The following is a 12,967-nucleotide window of genomic DNA, read 5'->3' as shown; positions in this document are numbered from 1 at the left end:
GGTTCTGAAAATGAGTAAAGAGCAGAAGTATCTAGGTGTACTTGTACATGAATCATAACAAAATAATAGGCAACTGCAAAATGTAGTTTAGCCTTTGAAATCAAATGGGTTGGAATTTAGAAATGGAGATGTTTTTGTTACAATACACAAGTTGTTGGTAATGTTGTATCTGAATTCCCTTACCCAAGAAAGAATATAATAGCATGAAAGACAGTGCAAAATATATTCACCAGGCTAATTCCTTGGATGAGAGGATCTCCCTTCCAAGAGAAGCTAAGCAGGTTGAGTCTGTATTCTGTGCAGTTACAAATAATGATGGATAATCTTATTGGAGTATATAAAATCCTAAGGGAGAATGACCAGGTAAACATTTAAGACATTTTGAAGAGTGAGACAATCTCTAAAAAATATACATAAAGTGTCAAGACAACAAAAGGGGCAGTTAAAACTGAGGTAGGCAGAAACTTCTTTTCACAGAGGGTTGAGAATCTCAAGAATTTTCTGCCTTAAGAATTGCCCAGGCTAGCTTTATAGAAGTATTTATGGTAGAGGCAGATAATTGTTTGAAAGGTTGGGGGATTCAGGGCTCTGGATATCTAGCACAGAAAGGGAGTTGAGGCCTGGGGTATATCAGCCATGATTATATGGAATGGCAGAGAAGGCCAGAGGGATCAAGTAGCCTATTACAGCTCCTATTTTCTTACATTCTTGTACATTTCATTTATTTGTGCTCTTCTAACCTGTAGAGTGACAGCTATTTAATACATCCACAACTAAATTAATGTTTTACATTCACAAGAACCATGAGTTTTGAGGACAAAGCAAGATGATGCCATTGTGTTTGACCAACCATGATTTAAATGAAGATTGGATAAAGCTTAAGTCATCATAGAAACTTAATTCTTTTTCTTCAGTTATTGAACACATAAACCAGAATTCAGTATAATATAATGTTAAGCAACACACATAAAATGATAGAGGAACTCAGCAGTTCAGACAGCATCCATGGAAAAGATTAAACAGTAGACATTTCGGGTGGAGACCCTTCTTCATGAAATAATGTTGCTTCCTGGTCTAAGTGAATGTGGATAAAGTAGATAGGTACTACAAATATAACTAAAATGCTTGGGGGCATGTAAATGACCCAAAAGTATGAGAAAGTAAATATCCTTTTATAAAAAATTAACTTACTTAAAGATTAATATGGCATGGTGGTTCTGTTTATTTACATCAGTTACTTTGCAGCGCATGGTAGCAAGATATGGGATCATGTTCATGTTCCTCCACATTTATTTAGTTATCATGAAAATGTATACAAATATACTGACCACAACTTGGAAAGAAAGCAAATACTGCCTTCTTTCATATAATTCTCAATAGTCTGTTTAAAATATCAATTAAAATATCTTCAGACTAACTGCCATTTTCAAATTGTGCAAGATGATGTTGACTCCGCATAAGTGAAAGTGATTAAAACGAAAAGAGAAAAAGAGGTGTTTACTTTCTGAAAATGCTTCATGTAAACCTAACTTTACACTGCTCCAGATCAAAAATGTTTTAAAATTTCCTTAGTGAAATACTGTACGTGTCTTATAAGAACATGCTGGTATTACAATATATGGAATGGAGTGTTTATAGCCAAACACTAGGAAAAATCATAGTTGCAGGTTTACGTGTGTACCCAATACATGGCAGTTCATTATCTCTAAATCTAATATTTCAAATATAGCAATTTCTGCACCAATGTGGGATTGTGAATCTATACGTGAGATTTCTTTTCAAACAATTACTTCAGTTTCTGAGAGCCTTGCTATTGCTTTTATTGGTGTTATTTGGCTTTGTTGCAATACATTAATATTGCAACATAATTCAGTTAAGCAATTTGTGAAATGTTACATTTTCAACTATGTGTTTCTTTAAAAGTAAAGATAATCTTAAAGTCCTGTTTCAAACAAATAAAAAAAACTAAATTAAAGCTTGGCGGATAAGTACAAAGGTCTACAATAAAATGTATTTTCTAAAGTTTTTTAAAGAAATAATTAAAAGTACCATCATGGGAATTTGGATTTTCATTGACTAGAAATCTGTTTAGTCTGTTCCTAACATAATTACATTTTCCTAAAGACAGATGAGGCAGCAGAAACCTAATATATTTAAAACTAATTGAAAAATTCAGTTGACCAGAAGCACAAGAGTGGGGTCTCTTAAAGGCCGTTCAAAGCTTCAGATTTTGAAGCAAAATTTTTGATGTTGTCACTCTCAATAGCCTGAATGCTTGACAGACAAACAGATCCTTCTGGCTTTCTGGCAGTTCATTTCATTGGCAGGTGGCAAACAATTAGACACACCAATTTGTGCCTCGTGATGACATTAAACCATGAAACAAAGTTGTATGTGGAGCTCAGTGATTTGTGTGAAAGCATTTCAAAAATAATACACTTTGCAGTGGCAACTCATTTCAGGCTGCCATCTCAAATTAGGTCTTTGAGCTGTGAAGATGACAGGCTTGGGCTATGTGATGCTGCTGTTCAATCTGCCTCTGAAGCCCCTGGAGATCTCTCCTCCTCCTACCAATATCATCTCATCACTCACATTCATAAATACTCTGGTGGATGAATAAATTAAAACAACATTGAGGCTCTTTACCTGTCAAAGGAATGAAACTGCATTGGAAGAATAGGTTGCGCTTCTCTTTTCACTGTAGGATCAGGATACAATACAGGTTCAGGACCGGATTCTGTATCTTCCATGGGTGCTGCAACTAGACTTTTTAAAATCTCCTTCACATTCATTCCTTTTCCTTGGCTTACACTTGATATGGATGAGGGGGGCTTTAGCACTTCAATTTGAGCATCAGCTAAACTTTCGTGCGATCTCTTTACTTCAGAGGACAAGGAAGATAGAAGTTCACTCATTGCATCTGATCTAGTAATTATTTCCAAATCAGAGCCATTCATAAGACCAGCTATTTGTTCTTCTCCAATGCCCGAATCACTATGTGGAATACAGCTATCAATCTGCATATCTTCAATTGGTGTCAGAATTTCTTTATCTTTGCTGTTCTCAGGAAAAGTAACAGGATTCTCTGCAATTGGAAACAAAAAGGACTAATCAATAGCAGATTCCAGAGCTGAATAAGGTAGCAGTCAAACCTATGATATTAACTTACAGGAAACTGCTTTTAAATATTAAATGTGCTTTTGAAAGAAAAAGTAGATTTACCCAAAGTATCAATGCTTGATACTCTTAACACAGCCCAACTTCTGAAGCCCATACAAAATGAAGGGCTAACTTGTAGAAATGTGTTATCCTAAAATGACTTTTTACATGACATTGCAGAACAAAATGCATAAAGTTTTAGTATTACAAATAAGCAAATCTTAACCTCTGGACAGAGTTCCTTTGTTGCATTTCTATGCAATTTTAATGCCAATCAGAGATATATAGTTCTTGAATACTAGAGGTAATGAAATCAGTAGATTTGCTTGAATTTGCAAAGCTGGTGGAAAAAGTGTACTTCTCTAAGGAGAAGTGACAGGCTTTACTGTCTTATAAATTGTCAAGTGCTAATGCTTAAGATAGGAAAGAATAATTAGGTTAATACTTTGCTAAAATTATTTCACAATTATAGCATCTAAGTAGACTTAATATTAACACATAAAATACAGGGATATTTCATATAATTAACTATTGCTATTACTAGAAGTCATATTTTAAATACAACCAGTAAAATGTGTCCTATCCATTTACTAAAGTGCCACTTTAAAACTAAGTTATAAAAATTAACAGCCTTTGAAATGGAAGAAACATATGCAGAAAATACAAAACCATTGTAAATAGTAGAGTATTGCAAATTTACTTCAATGTGAAAATGGGTAAAAAGATTTTGGGAACATTTAACCCATACAAAAAAAATGCTAATTTAGCAGCTCTTCAAATTAAGAATATTTAAATGTCATTTAACACAGGAAAGATCTGCATGCTATATACAAGACAATGTACTTTTCTTAAACAAAAATAACACAATATTTACATGCTTTTTCATCCAAAATTAGAATGTATTAAATTGATGGATATTAAATTTAACAATTTCTAATCTCAAGCTAGAAATTGCTTAATGATATGACATTAATGTATTAATCACATGAACATAAAAAACTTATAAAATGCTAAATCCATACTTTATCAATAAAAATGTATTGAAAATTATTGAAAATATATTTCTCGCAGCTTATTCTCAATTTCTATCAGAATGTGAACTTAAATTCTGAGCAATTATTCACATAGGTAAACTAAACAATTATTCTCAATTTTATCAAAAAAGCAGAATCATTTACAAGAATAGAGCCAAAAGACACAAAATTTTAAATTGTGTTTCTAAAATGTTAAATTGCGAACTTTAATTCAATTAAGCAGTATATAAAAGACTGTACAGCATGCTTTTTGTCTAGCTTTGTTATTGTATACTTTTCTATAGGACCTCATGAAAAAGGGAAATGCCAATTGTTTTGGTTCCATTAACACTCAGTGGCCACTTTATTAGGTACACTTACCTATCTACTCGTTAATGTAAATATCAAATCAACCATCCATATGGCAGCAACTCAATGCAATAAACATGCAGACATAAGGTTCAGTTGTTGTTCAGACCAAACATCAGAACAGGGAAGAAATGGAATCTAAATTACTTTGACTGTGGAATGATTGTTGCTGCCAGATGGGTGGTTTGAGTATCTCAGAAACTGATCTCCTGGGACTTTCACGCACAACAGTCTCTAGACTTTACAGAGGATGGTGCAAAAAAACAACAGCATTCAGTGAGCAGAAATTCTGTGGGCAAAAACACCTTGTTAATGAGAAAGGTCAGGGGAGAATAGCCAGACTGGTTCAAGCTGACAGGAAGGTAACAATAACTCAAATAACCATACATTACAAAAGTAGTGTGCAGAAGAACCCTTCTGAATGCATAACATATCGATCTTGAAGTGAATGAGCTACAGCAGCAGACAACCACACCAGGTTTCACTCCTGTGGCCAATTTATTATGTACAGGCCATTTGGCCCACAATTCTTGCTTAGATACCTCTTTATTAGCACCCTTTAAAGGTATTTCTGAGTCCAAACCTCAACACAAAATGATTAAATGGATATGACCAAAATTAGGCCAAACACAATCAAGCAGCAATTATTTTTGTCCACATGGTGTAGCATTTTGTGCACCATTCTTGGAGGCACTATATTAATATAATTCAAATGGATATTTAGATGAAACTGATTTAAGTCTTAGAGACTTAAATACACACAGAAATATTTATTGTTCTGACCAAATGATGATAGTAAATAAACATTCATCTCGAAAAACTTCCTGAGATACAGATGTGGTAATGATATAGTATGTTCAATACCATAAATTAGAAGAATCTGATATTTGAAGTGGAAAATTATAGCTTATTAAAAAACAAAATTAAAGTTAAAATAAAGTTTTGTTTACTGTTTAAATTCATATAAAAATTGAGAAATGGAATATTGATACTTTACAAGATTATTACTATGCGTGTCTTTTAAAGACTTAGATTTTAACATGCAACTCTGAAGCACTTATTTTAAAATATCTGGTAAATTGATTAAAAATCTGATGAGGTCAAACAAAAGCATTAGCTAAGCTTGAATTAAAATGATCTACAGCCATAATAATATATTCTCATGAACAGGACTCTCAAATTATAAAACATCTTATTATCACAGTTTTATAATGAGTGGAAATAGTGAGCAAATTCTGTTCAATTTTTATTAAGTATCACAAATAAACAGAGATTAAAAACCACTGATTCTGTTCTTAAAAATAGTCCCAAACTAACTTTCAATGAAATAATACCTAGTAAGTAACATGCTCATGAAAAATGCTAGGAGCTGCTGATATGAAGTTCATATGAAGTATCACCATATGAACATTTTTATAAATAATGAGAAACTTCTTTTTTTCTCTACACATGGGACAAACTGTCCGTTGCTGGGTGTGTTTGATTGTGAGTGTATTGGAAAAACCACAAAGGAAGATCGTTCTCATTGCCATTCTCTCTACTGCCTCTCAAATAGTTACTTAAAGAATTTTTTTTTGGCAAAGGGCATTAACATTTTGGTGTGGTGATGTTCAATGACTTTATAGTTAAAAGAGGTTCCTTTTCAAGAGCAAATAGTGGGTGGAGTGCAGAGGTGAGGGTTGCACTTACAGGGTCTTCATGTGCCTGTAGATTTAGCTTGAATTTCCCCTGATATAGCCAGACTTTTCTGCAAGTAGGGTAGACAGAAATTCAGCTCAGTGTAAAAAAATTATTTACACATTGAATATTTACACACCTCATACAGAGCCATATGAAAAAGTGGCCATCAAGAATAAGATGTTTGTGTACCTTTGCAGTGGTATCTTTTAAAACTCATCCAATTTTGAACCTTCAGATAAAGTGTATCATCACTTAGAATGCATAACCAAATATTTCCAATTACCAGATACCTGTACCAAGTTTGGTATATTGTATGACAAGGTACATCCAAGCATCGTGTGACCTATGTGAAGTACTTCAGTAAAGGCCACTAAATAATTCCACCTATGCACACAATATGTGAGAGGACTCAGTCTGCATTTTGTGTTCTTAAAAGCAAGAACATGATTGCTTAGTATGAAACAGTAATGACTGTATTATAATGTACCAGAATATTGACAGAAAATCTGTAAAATGTTACTACTACATAGAGAGTTATTAAATATAGTACTTGATTTGGTAAAATTAAGTTATATGGTATTAGATCCAGAGTCATTATCCAAATTGACTTTGGTAAAAAATAGTATACGACTTTACTATTAACAAAAATGTACAGAAAATGTATAGACGTTATCATAAATAACACAAATACCACAGATGCAAAAAGTACAAAACTTATAATGAAGAACACAGAACAGTACAGTACTGCAATGGCTCCTTCAGCCCACAATGTCGGTGTCGGGCATAACACGAAATTGAACTACTCCTTTCTGACTGCATATTCTACCTTGGAAATTTTTTTTAAAATTAACATGATCAGATACAGACAGAAACATTGGGTCATATTAAACACAAAGTACACTGCAGATTCTGTGGTCAAATCAACACGTACAACACACTGGAGGAACTCAGCAGGTCAGGCAGCGTCCTTGGAAACGAGCAGTCAATGTTTCGGGCCGAGACCCTTTGTCAGGGTCCCTCTGACAAAGGGTCTCAGCCCAAAATGTTGACTACTCGTTTCCACAGTTGCTGCCCAACCTGCTGAGTTTCTCCAGCGTGTCGTATGTGTTGATTGGGTCATATTAAGTTTGATTATAACAAAGTATTTTGTTTATCTTGCAAAATAAAAGCTTTTTAAATACCAAAAGACTATGTTTTGTTCAATTTGATATAATGTAACTTTATCAATTAAGATAATATCTTGCTTAAGAAGCTTTGTAGAAATAATATTAGCTAAATACTGATACTGTTAAATTTAAGTGATAAAGCTTGAAGGTCACCCAACTTGCAGAATGTTTCAAGCAATTATATTTACTTCATATCCACATTTTAAAAAGCAACAAAAATAACCAGAAACCTAGCTTCACTATTTCTGACCCTCTTAGTTATTAAGCTTATTAATTTCAAACAGTTTTCATCAGTTTTCTGTGATACTAGGTCAACTCACCATGCAAAATAAGGCTGCATGTTATCAGAACCAGAAACCTCTGGTTTTGGTTGCTTCATCAAGTTGCCAGATGTTTTTTAAAATAATTTCTATCAAATGAACTAATAAGATCACCACTAAGTTAGAGAAAAATATAAAGCACATCTGTCAGTAATATCAACTCTTCTTCAATAGCTTTATTTGTTATACCATTCACAAAAGTTTTATATAGCCATGATTTATGAAATGTGATACAGTAACTTACTGTCAGTTAAGTTCATTTAATATGGCAAGCAAATTGTACCTGCACCAATGGGCACATACAACAACTATATTACTAGGTATAATTTTTGAATAGGTTAACAATTGAGATTAATGTTTCATTTCTAAATGTAATAGCATACGAAGAAACAAAAGAGAATTATTGAAAAAAAGACTGAAAAACTACACAGCCATGTATCTGAGACTTCCAGCAGATTGTTGCAATCTGGACCAATTGTGTTTCACTTCTACAGCAAAATACCTTGCCAAATCATATTTAAAGATTATAAATCAAATGTTTTTGATACATAAAATCTCACTTTTTCGAACACATACCTAAAACAAACAAAGCCATGCGAAATGCAAAGTTGCAAAATATGTCTCAAACAATCCAACTTCATTGAGGAAAGATAAAATCTTTCAATACAAGGCACTAATGAAAATACATAATGTAAAAAACACTTGCAAAGTCAAACAATGTAGCAAATTAAACATCAAATAATAATAATAATTGAAAAGTATATTTTACTTAAACCATCCAGTTTCTGCAAAGCAATATCTAAATCATCATACTATAACATGTCATTTCTCTTATTAAGGAATACAGCTTAGAACAGCTTCCAATTAAATGTTGATGGATCCCAGGAGAGATATTGCTTATGAGTAGTATTTGGGTGGCAGACTTACTGGGAATTCCAACAAGTCACTCAATTGTTCTAGCAGGAAGCTCATTTACTGGACCAGACTTATTAACATATGACCAATGGGTAGGAAAGAATGGATCAAACCTTACTGGACCAGACCTCCTGTCTGAAAACATGCAATAACCCACATCAAAAGGCTTTTATTGATTTACACAGGCCACTGCATGGTTAGAAATTTAAATTAATCACTAACCCAAGGGCAGAAAAACTAAGTTTAGATCATAATCCAGTAGTCCTAAATTAGTGACAGTAAGGATGGGATCTAGTGTACACCATATGTAGATGCTATGTCAGGGAAATAAACTGCTATTTAAAATTATTGATACAAATGGAAACATTTTCTACTTCTCTTATGCAAATACCTTGGGAAAACAAGACACTTCGAAAATGAAACAAACGCAGCCCAATGTACATTAAGTAAAAGAGTTGGACTGTGTTTATTGCACAGCATAAAACTGATATATAAGAAATTATAGGGTATCTATAATTATAAATTGCTGAACCTCTGGCTAGGATCTTTATGTCCTCGTTATCCACGGGAATGGTACCAAAGGATTGGAGGGCGGCGAATGTTGTCCCCTTGTTCAAAAAAGGTAGTAGGGATAGTCCAGGTAATTATAGACCAGTGAGCCTTATGTCTGTGGTGGGAAAGCTGTTGGAAAAGATTCTTAGAGATAGGATCTATGGACATTTAGAGAATCATGGACTGATCAGGGACAGTCAGCATGGCTTTGTGAAGGGCAGATAGTGCCTAACAAGCCTGATAGAGTTCTTTGAGGAGGTGACCAGGCATATAGATGAGGGTAGTGCAGTGGATGTGATCTACATGGATTTTAGTAAAGCATTTGACAAGGTTCCACATGGTAGATTTATTCAGAAAGTCAGAAGGCATGGGATCCAGGTAAGTTTGGCCAGGTGGATTCAGAATTGGCTTGCCTGCAGAAGCCAGAGGGTCATGGTGGAGGGAGTACATTCAGATTGGAGGGTTGTGACTAGTGGTGTCCCACAAGGATCTGTTCTGGGACCTCTATTTTTTGTGATTTTTATTAACGACCTGGATGTGGGGGTAGAAAGGTGGGTTGGCAAGTTTGCAGACGACACAAAGGTTGGTGGTGTTGTAGATAGTGTAGAGGATTGTCGAAGATTGCAGAGAGACATTGATAGGATGCAGAAGTGGGCTGAGAAGTGGCAGATGGAGTTCAGCCCAGAGAAGTGTGAGGTGGTACACTTTGGAAGGACAAACTCCAAGACAGAGTGCAAAGTAAATGGCAGGATACTTGGCAGTGTGGAGGAGCAGAGGGATCTGGGGATACATGTCCACAGATCCCTGAAAGTTGCCTCACAGGTAGATAGGATAGTTAAGAAAGCTTATGGGGTGTTAGCTTTCATAAGTCGAGGGACAGAGTTTAAGAGTCGCATTGTAATGATGCAGCTCTATAAAACTCTAGTTAGGCCACACTTGGGAGTACTGTGTCCAGTTCTGGTCGCCTCACTATAGGAAGGATGTGGAAGCATTGGAAAGGGTACAGAAGAGATTTACCAGGATGCTGCTTGATTTAGAGAGTATGGATTATGATCAGAGATTAAGGGAGCTAGGGCTTTACTCTTTGGAGAGAAGGAGGACGAGAGGAGACATGATAGAGGTGTACAAGATATTAAGAGGAATAGACAGAGTGGGCAGCCAGCGCCTCTTCCCCAGGGCACCACTGCTCACTACAAGAGGACATGGCTTTAAGGTTAGGGGAGGGAAGTTCAAGGGGGGTATTAGTGGAAGGTTTTTCACTCAAGAGAGTGGTTGGTGCGTGGAATGCACTGCCTGAGTCAGTGGTAGAGGCAGATACACTAGTGAAGTTTAAGAGACTACTAGACAGGTATATAGAGGAATTTAAGGTGGGGGATTATATGGGAGGCAGGGTTTGAAGGTTCGGCACAACATTGTGGGTTGAAGGGCCTGTAATGTGCTGTACTATTCTATGTTCTATGTTCTATCTTTAAAGATACAGCTTAGAACATGCCGCACAATATTCAGTATGAAAGAAGTAAATTGTGCAGCAGTATTTCAGAAGCTGTGCTTATGTAATGTGAGACGAGGTTAAACATGCAACAACCATAATCAAAAAAGTAAAGTTCCTCCTCATCTCCATCCTAAATCTACTCTCCTGAATCTTGAGGCTACGTACCCTAATTCTAGTCTTACGTATCAGTGGAAACATCTTTCCTGCCTCTATCTTATCTATCCCTTTATAATTTTATATGTTTCTGTAAGATCTCCTCTCAATCTTATGAATTCCAGTGAGTACCGTCCCAGGTGTCTCAACCTCTCCTCATAGCCTAACCCCCTCATCTCTGGAATCAACCTGGTGAACCTCCTCTGCACTGCCTCCAAAGTCAGCATATACTTCAACAAGGAAAGGGGATCATAACTGCACACAGCACTCCAGGTGCAGCCTTACCAGTACCCTGTACAGTTGCAGCATAACCTCCCTGCTCTTAAATTCATTTCCTCTAGCAATGAAGGCCAACATTCCATTTGCCTTCTTAACAGCCTGCTGCAGCTGCAAACCAACCTTTTGTGATTCATGCACAAGCACTCCGAAGTCCCTCTGCACAGCAGCATGCTGCAATTTTTTACCATTTAAATAACCTGCTCTTTCATTTTTCCTTCCAAAGTGGATGACCTCGCATTTACCAACATTGTACTCCATCTGTCAGACCCTTGCCCACTCACTTTACCATTTTAGACTCTATGTATCTTCCACTCAATTTAGTATCATCAACAAACTTAGATATACTACTCAGCCCCCTCTTCCAGATCGTTTATGTATATCGTGAACAGTTGCATGCCCAGCACCGACCCCTACGGCACACCGCTCACCACTGACTGCCAACCAGAGTAACATTCATGTATCCCAAATCTCACTTTCTATTAATTAACCAATCCTCTATCCATGCTAATACATCACCCCCAACTCCATGCATCCTTATCTCATGGATAAATCTTTTATGAAGCACCTTATCAAATGTCTTCTCGAAATCCAAGTAACGTCCATCTGTTCCCCTCTATCCACTGCGCTCATTATATCCTCAAAGAACTCCAGTAAGTCTGTCAAACAGGACCCGCCTTTGCTGAATTCATGCTGTGTCTACCTGATGAATTGTATTATTTCCAGATACCTCGCTATTTCTTCTTTAATGATAGCTTCAAGCATTTTCACAACTACAAATATTAAACTAACTGGCCTTTAGCCAACATTCTTTTTTGAACACTGGTATGGCATTCGCTGTCTTCCAGTTTGCCGGGACCAGTCCAGAGCCACAGAATTTTGGTAAATTATCACCAAAGCCTCTACTATAACTTTTGCAATTTCTTTCAGTACCCTGAGATGCATTACATCAGGACTAGGGGATTTGGCTATCTTCAAGCCAACAAGTTTTCTCAGCATTACTTCTTTAGTGATAGCTATTGTATCGAGGTCCTCACCTCCCATCGTATCCATAACATCTCTCTTTAGCACATTAGACATATTTTCCACTGTGAAGACCGACACAAAATAGTTATTCAAAGTCTCTGCCATTTCCTCATCACCCAATATCAATTCCCCTTTCTCATCCTCCAAGGGACCTACATTCACTTTAGCCACCCTTTCCCACTTTATATAATTATCAAAAATTTAACTATCTGTTTTTATATTTTGTGCTAGTTTATTTTCATAATCTAGTTTTCCTATCTTTATTGTTCACCTAGTGCCTCTTGGTTGCTTTTTAAAGATTTCCCAATCTTCCATTTTTCCACTACCCTTGGTGACCTTGTCTGCACGAGCTTTTAGTTTGATGCCTTCTTTTATTTCCTTAGTTATCCAAGGCTGACTCTCCCCACCCTTACTGTCCTTGTTTTCAACTGGAATATATTTTTGTTGAGCACTGTGAAAAATCTCTTTGAAAGTCTTCCACTGTTCCTCAATCATCCCACCATATAGACCTGTGCTCCCAATATACACTAGTCAAATCCTCCCTCATCCCATTGTAGTCTTTAGGCATAATACACTGGTTTTATTTGAACTATAACACCCTCGATGTGTATGAGAAACTCAATAATACTGTGATCACTCTTTCCAAGAGGATCCCCAACTACAAGATCACTAATTTTACCTGTCTCATTACACAGGACCAGATCTAAAATCTAAACATTGACTTCAGACCCCATGAAGCTTCATGTTAAAACTCTGGAACCTGGGTCTTAGCACTCAGATCTGCAGCTGGATCTTCAACTTCCTCACAGACAGGACCCAGGCTGTAAAATTAGGGGACAAGCTCTC

At 36.0% G+C, this 12,967-nt stretch overlaps 1 protein-coding gene and 1 long non-coding RNA gene across 5 annotated transcripts in view; one reads left to right on the top strand and one right to left on the bottom strand.

The window, feature by feature from the left end:
• Positions 1–12,967, bottom strand: part of nbeaa (neurobeachin a) — a 772,475-nt gene that overhangs the window by 436,579 nt on the left and 322,929 nt on the right. For all 4 annotated transcript variants that reach the window (XM_073043888.1, XM_073043887.1, XM_073043884.1 and 1 more), the window contains one exon: positions 2,647–3,085. In XM_073043888.1, coding sequence (XP_072899989.1) covers positions 2,647–3,085 — 439 coding nt within the window. The remainder of the gene's footprint in view (positions 1–2,646; positions 3,086–12,967) is intronic.
• The window catches only part of LOC140726904 (uncharacterized), a 284,399-nt gene that overhangs the window by 41,161 nt on the left and 230,271 nt on the right, over positions 1–12,967 (top strand). The gene's annotated exons all lie outside the window — the stretch shown is intronic.

Source organism: Hemitrygon akajei, chromosome 4 (assembly GCF_048418815.1).
Source record: "Hemitrygon akajei chromosome 4, sHemAka1.3, whole genome shotgun sequence".
Classification (NCBI taxonomy): domain Eukaryota; kingdom Metazoa; phylum Chordata; class Chondrichthyes; order Myliobatiformes; family Dasyatidae; genus Hemitrygon; species Hemitrygon akajei.
Note: the sequence above shows the minus strand (reverse complement) of the source record. Positions and strands in the feature narration are given on the sequence as shown.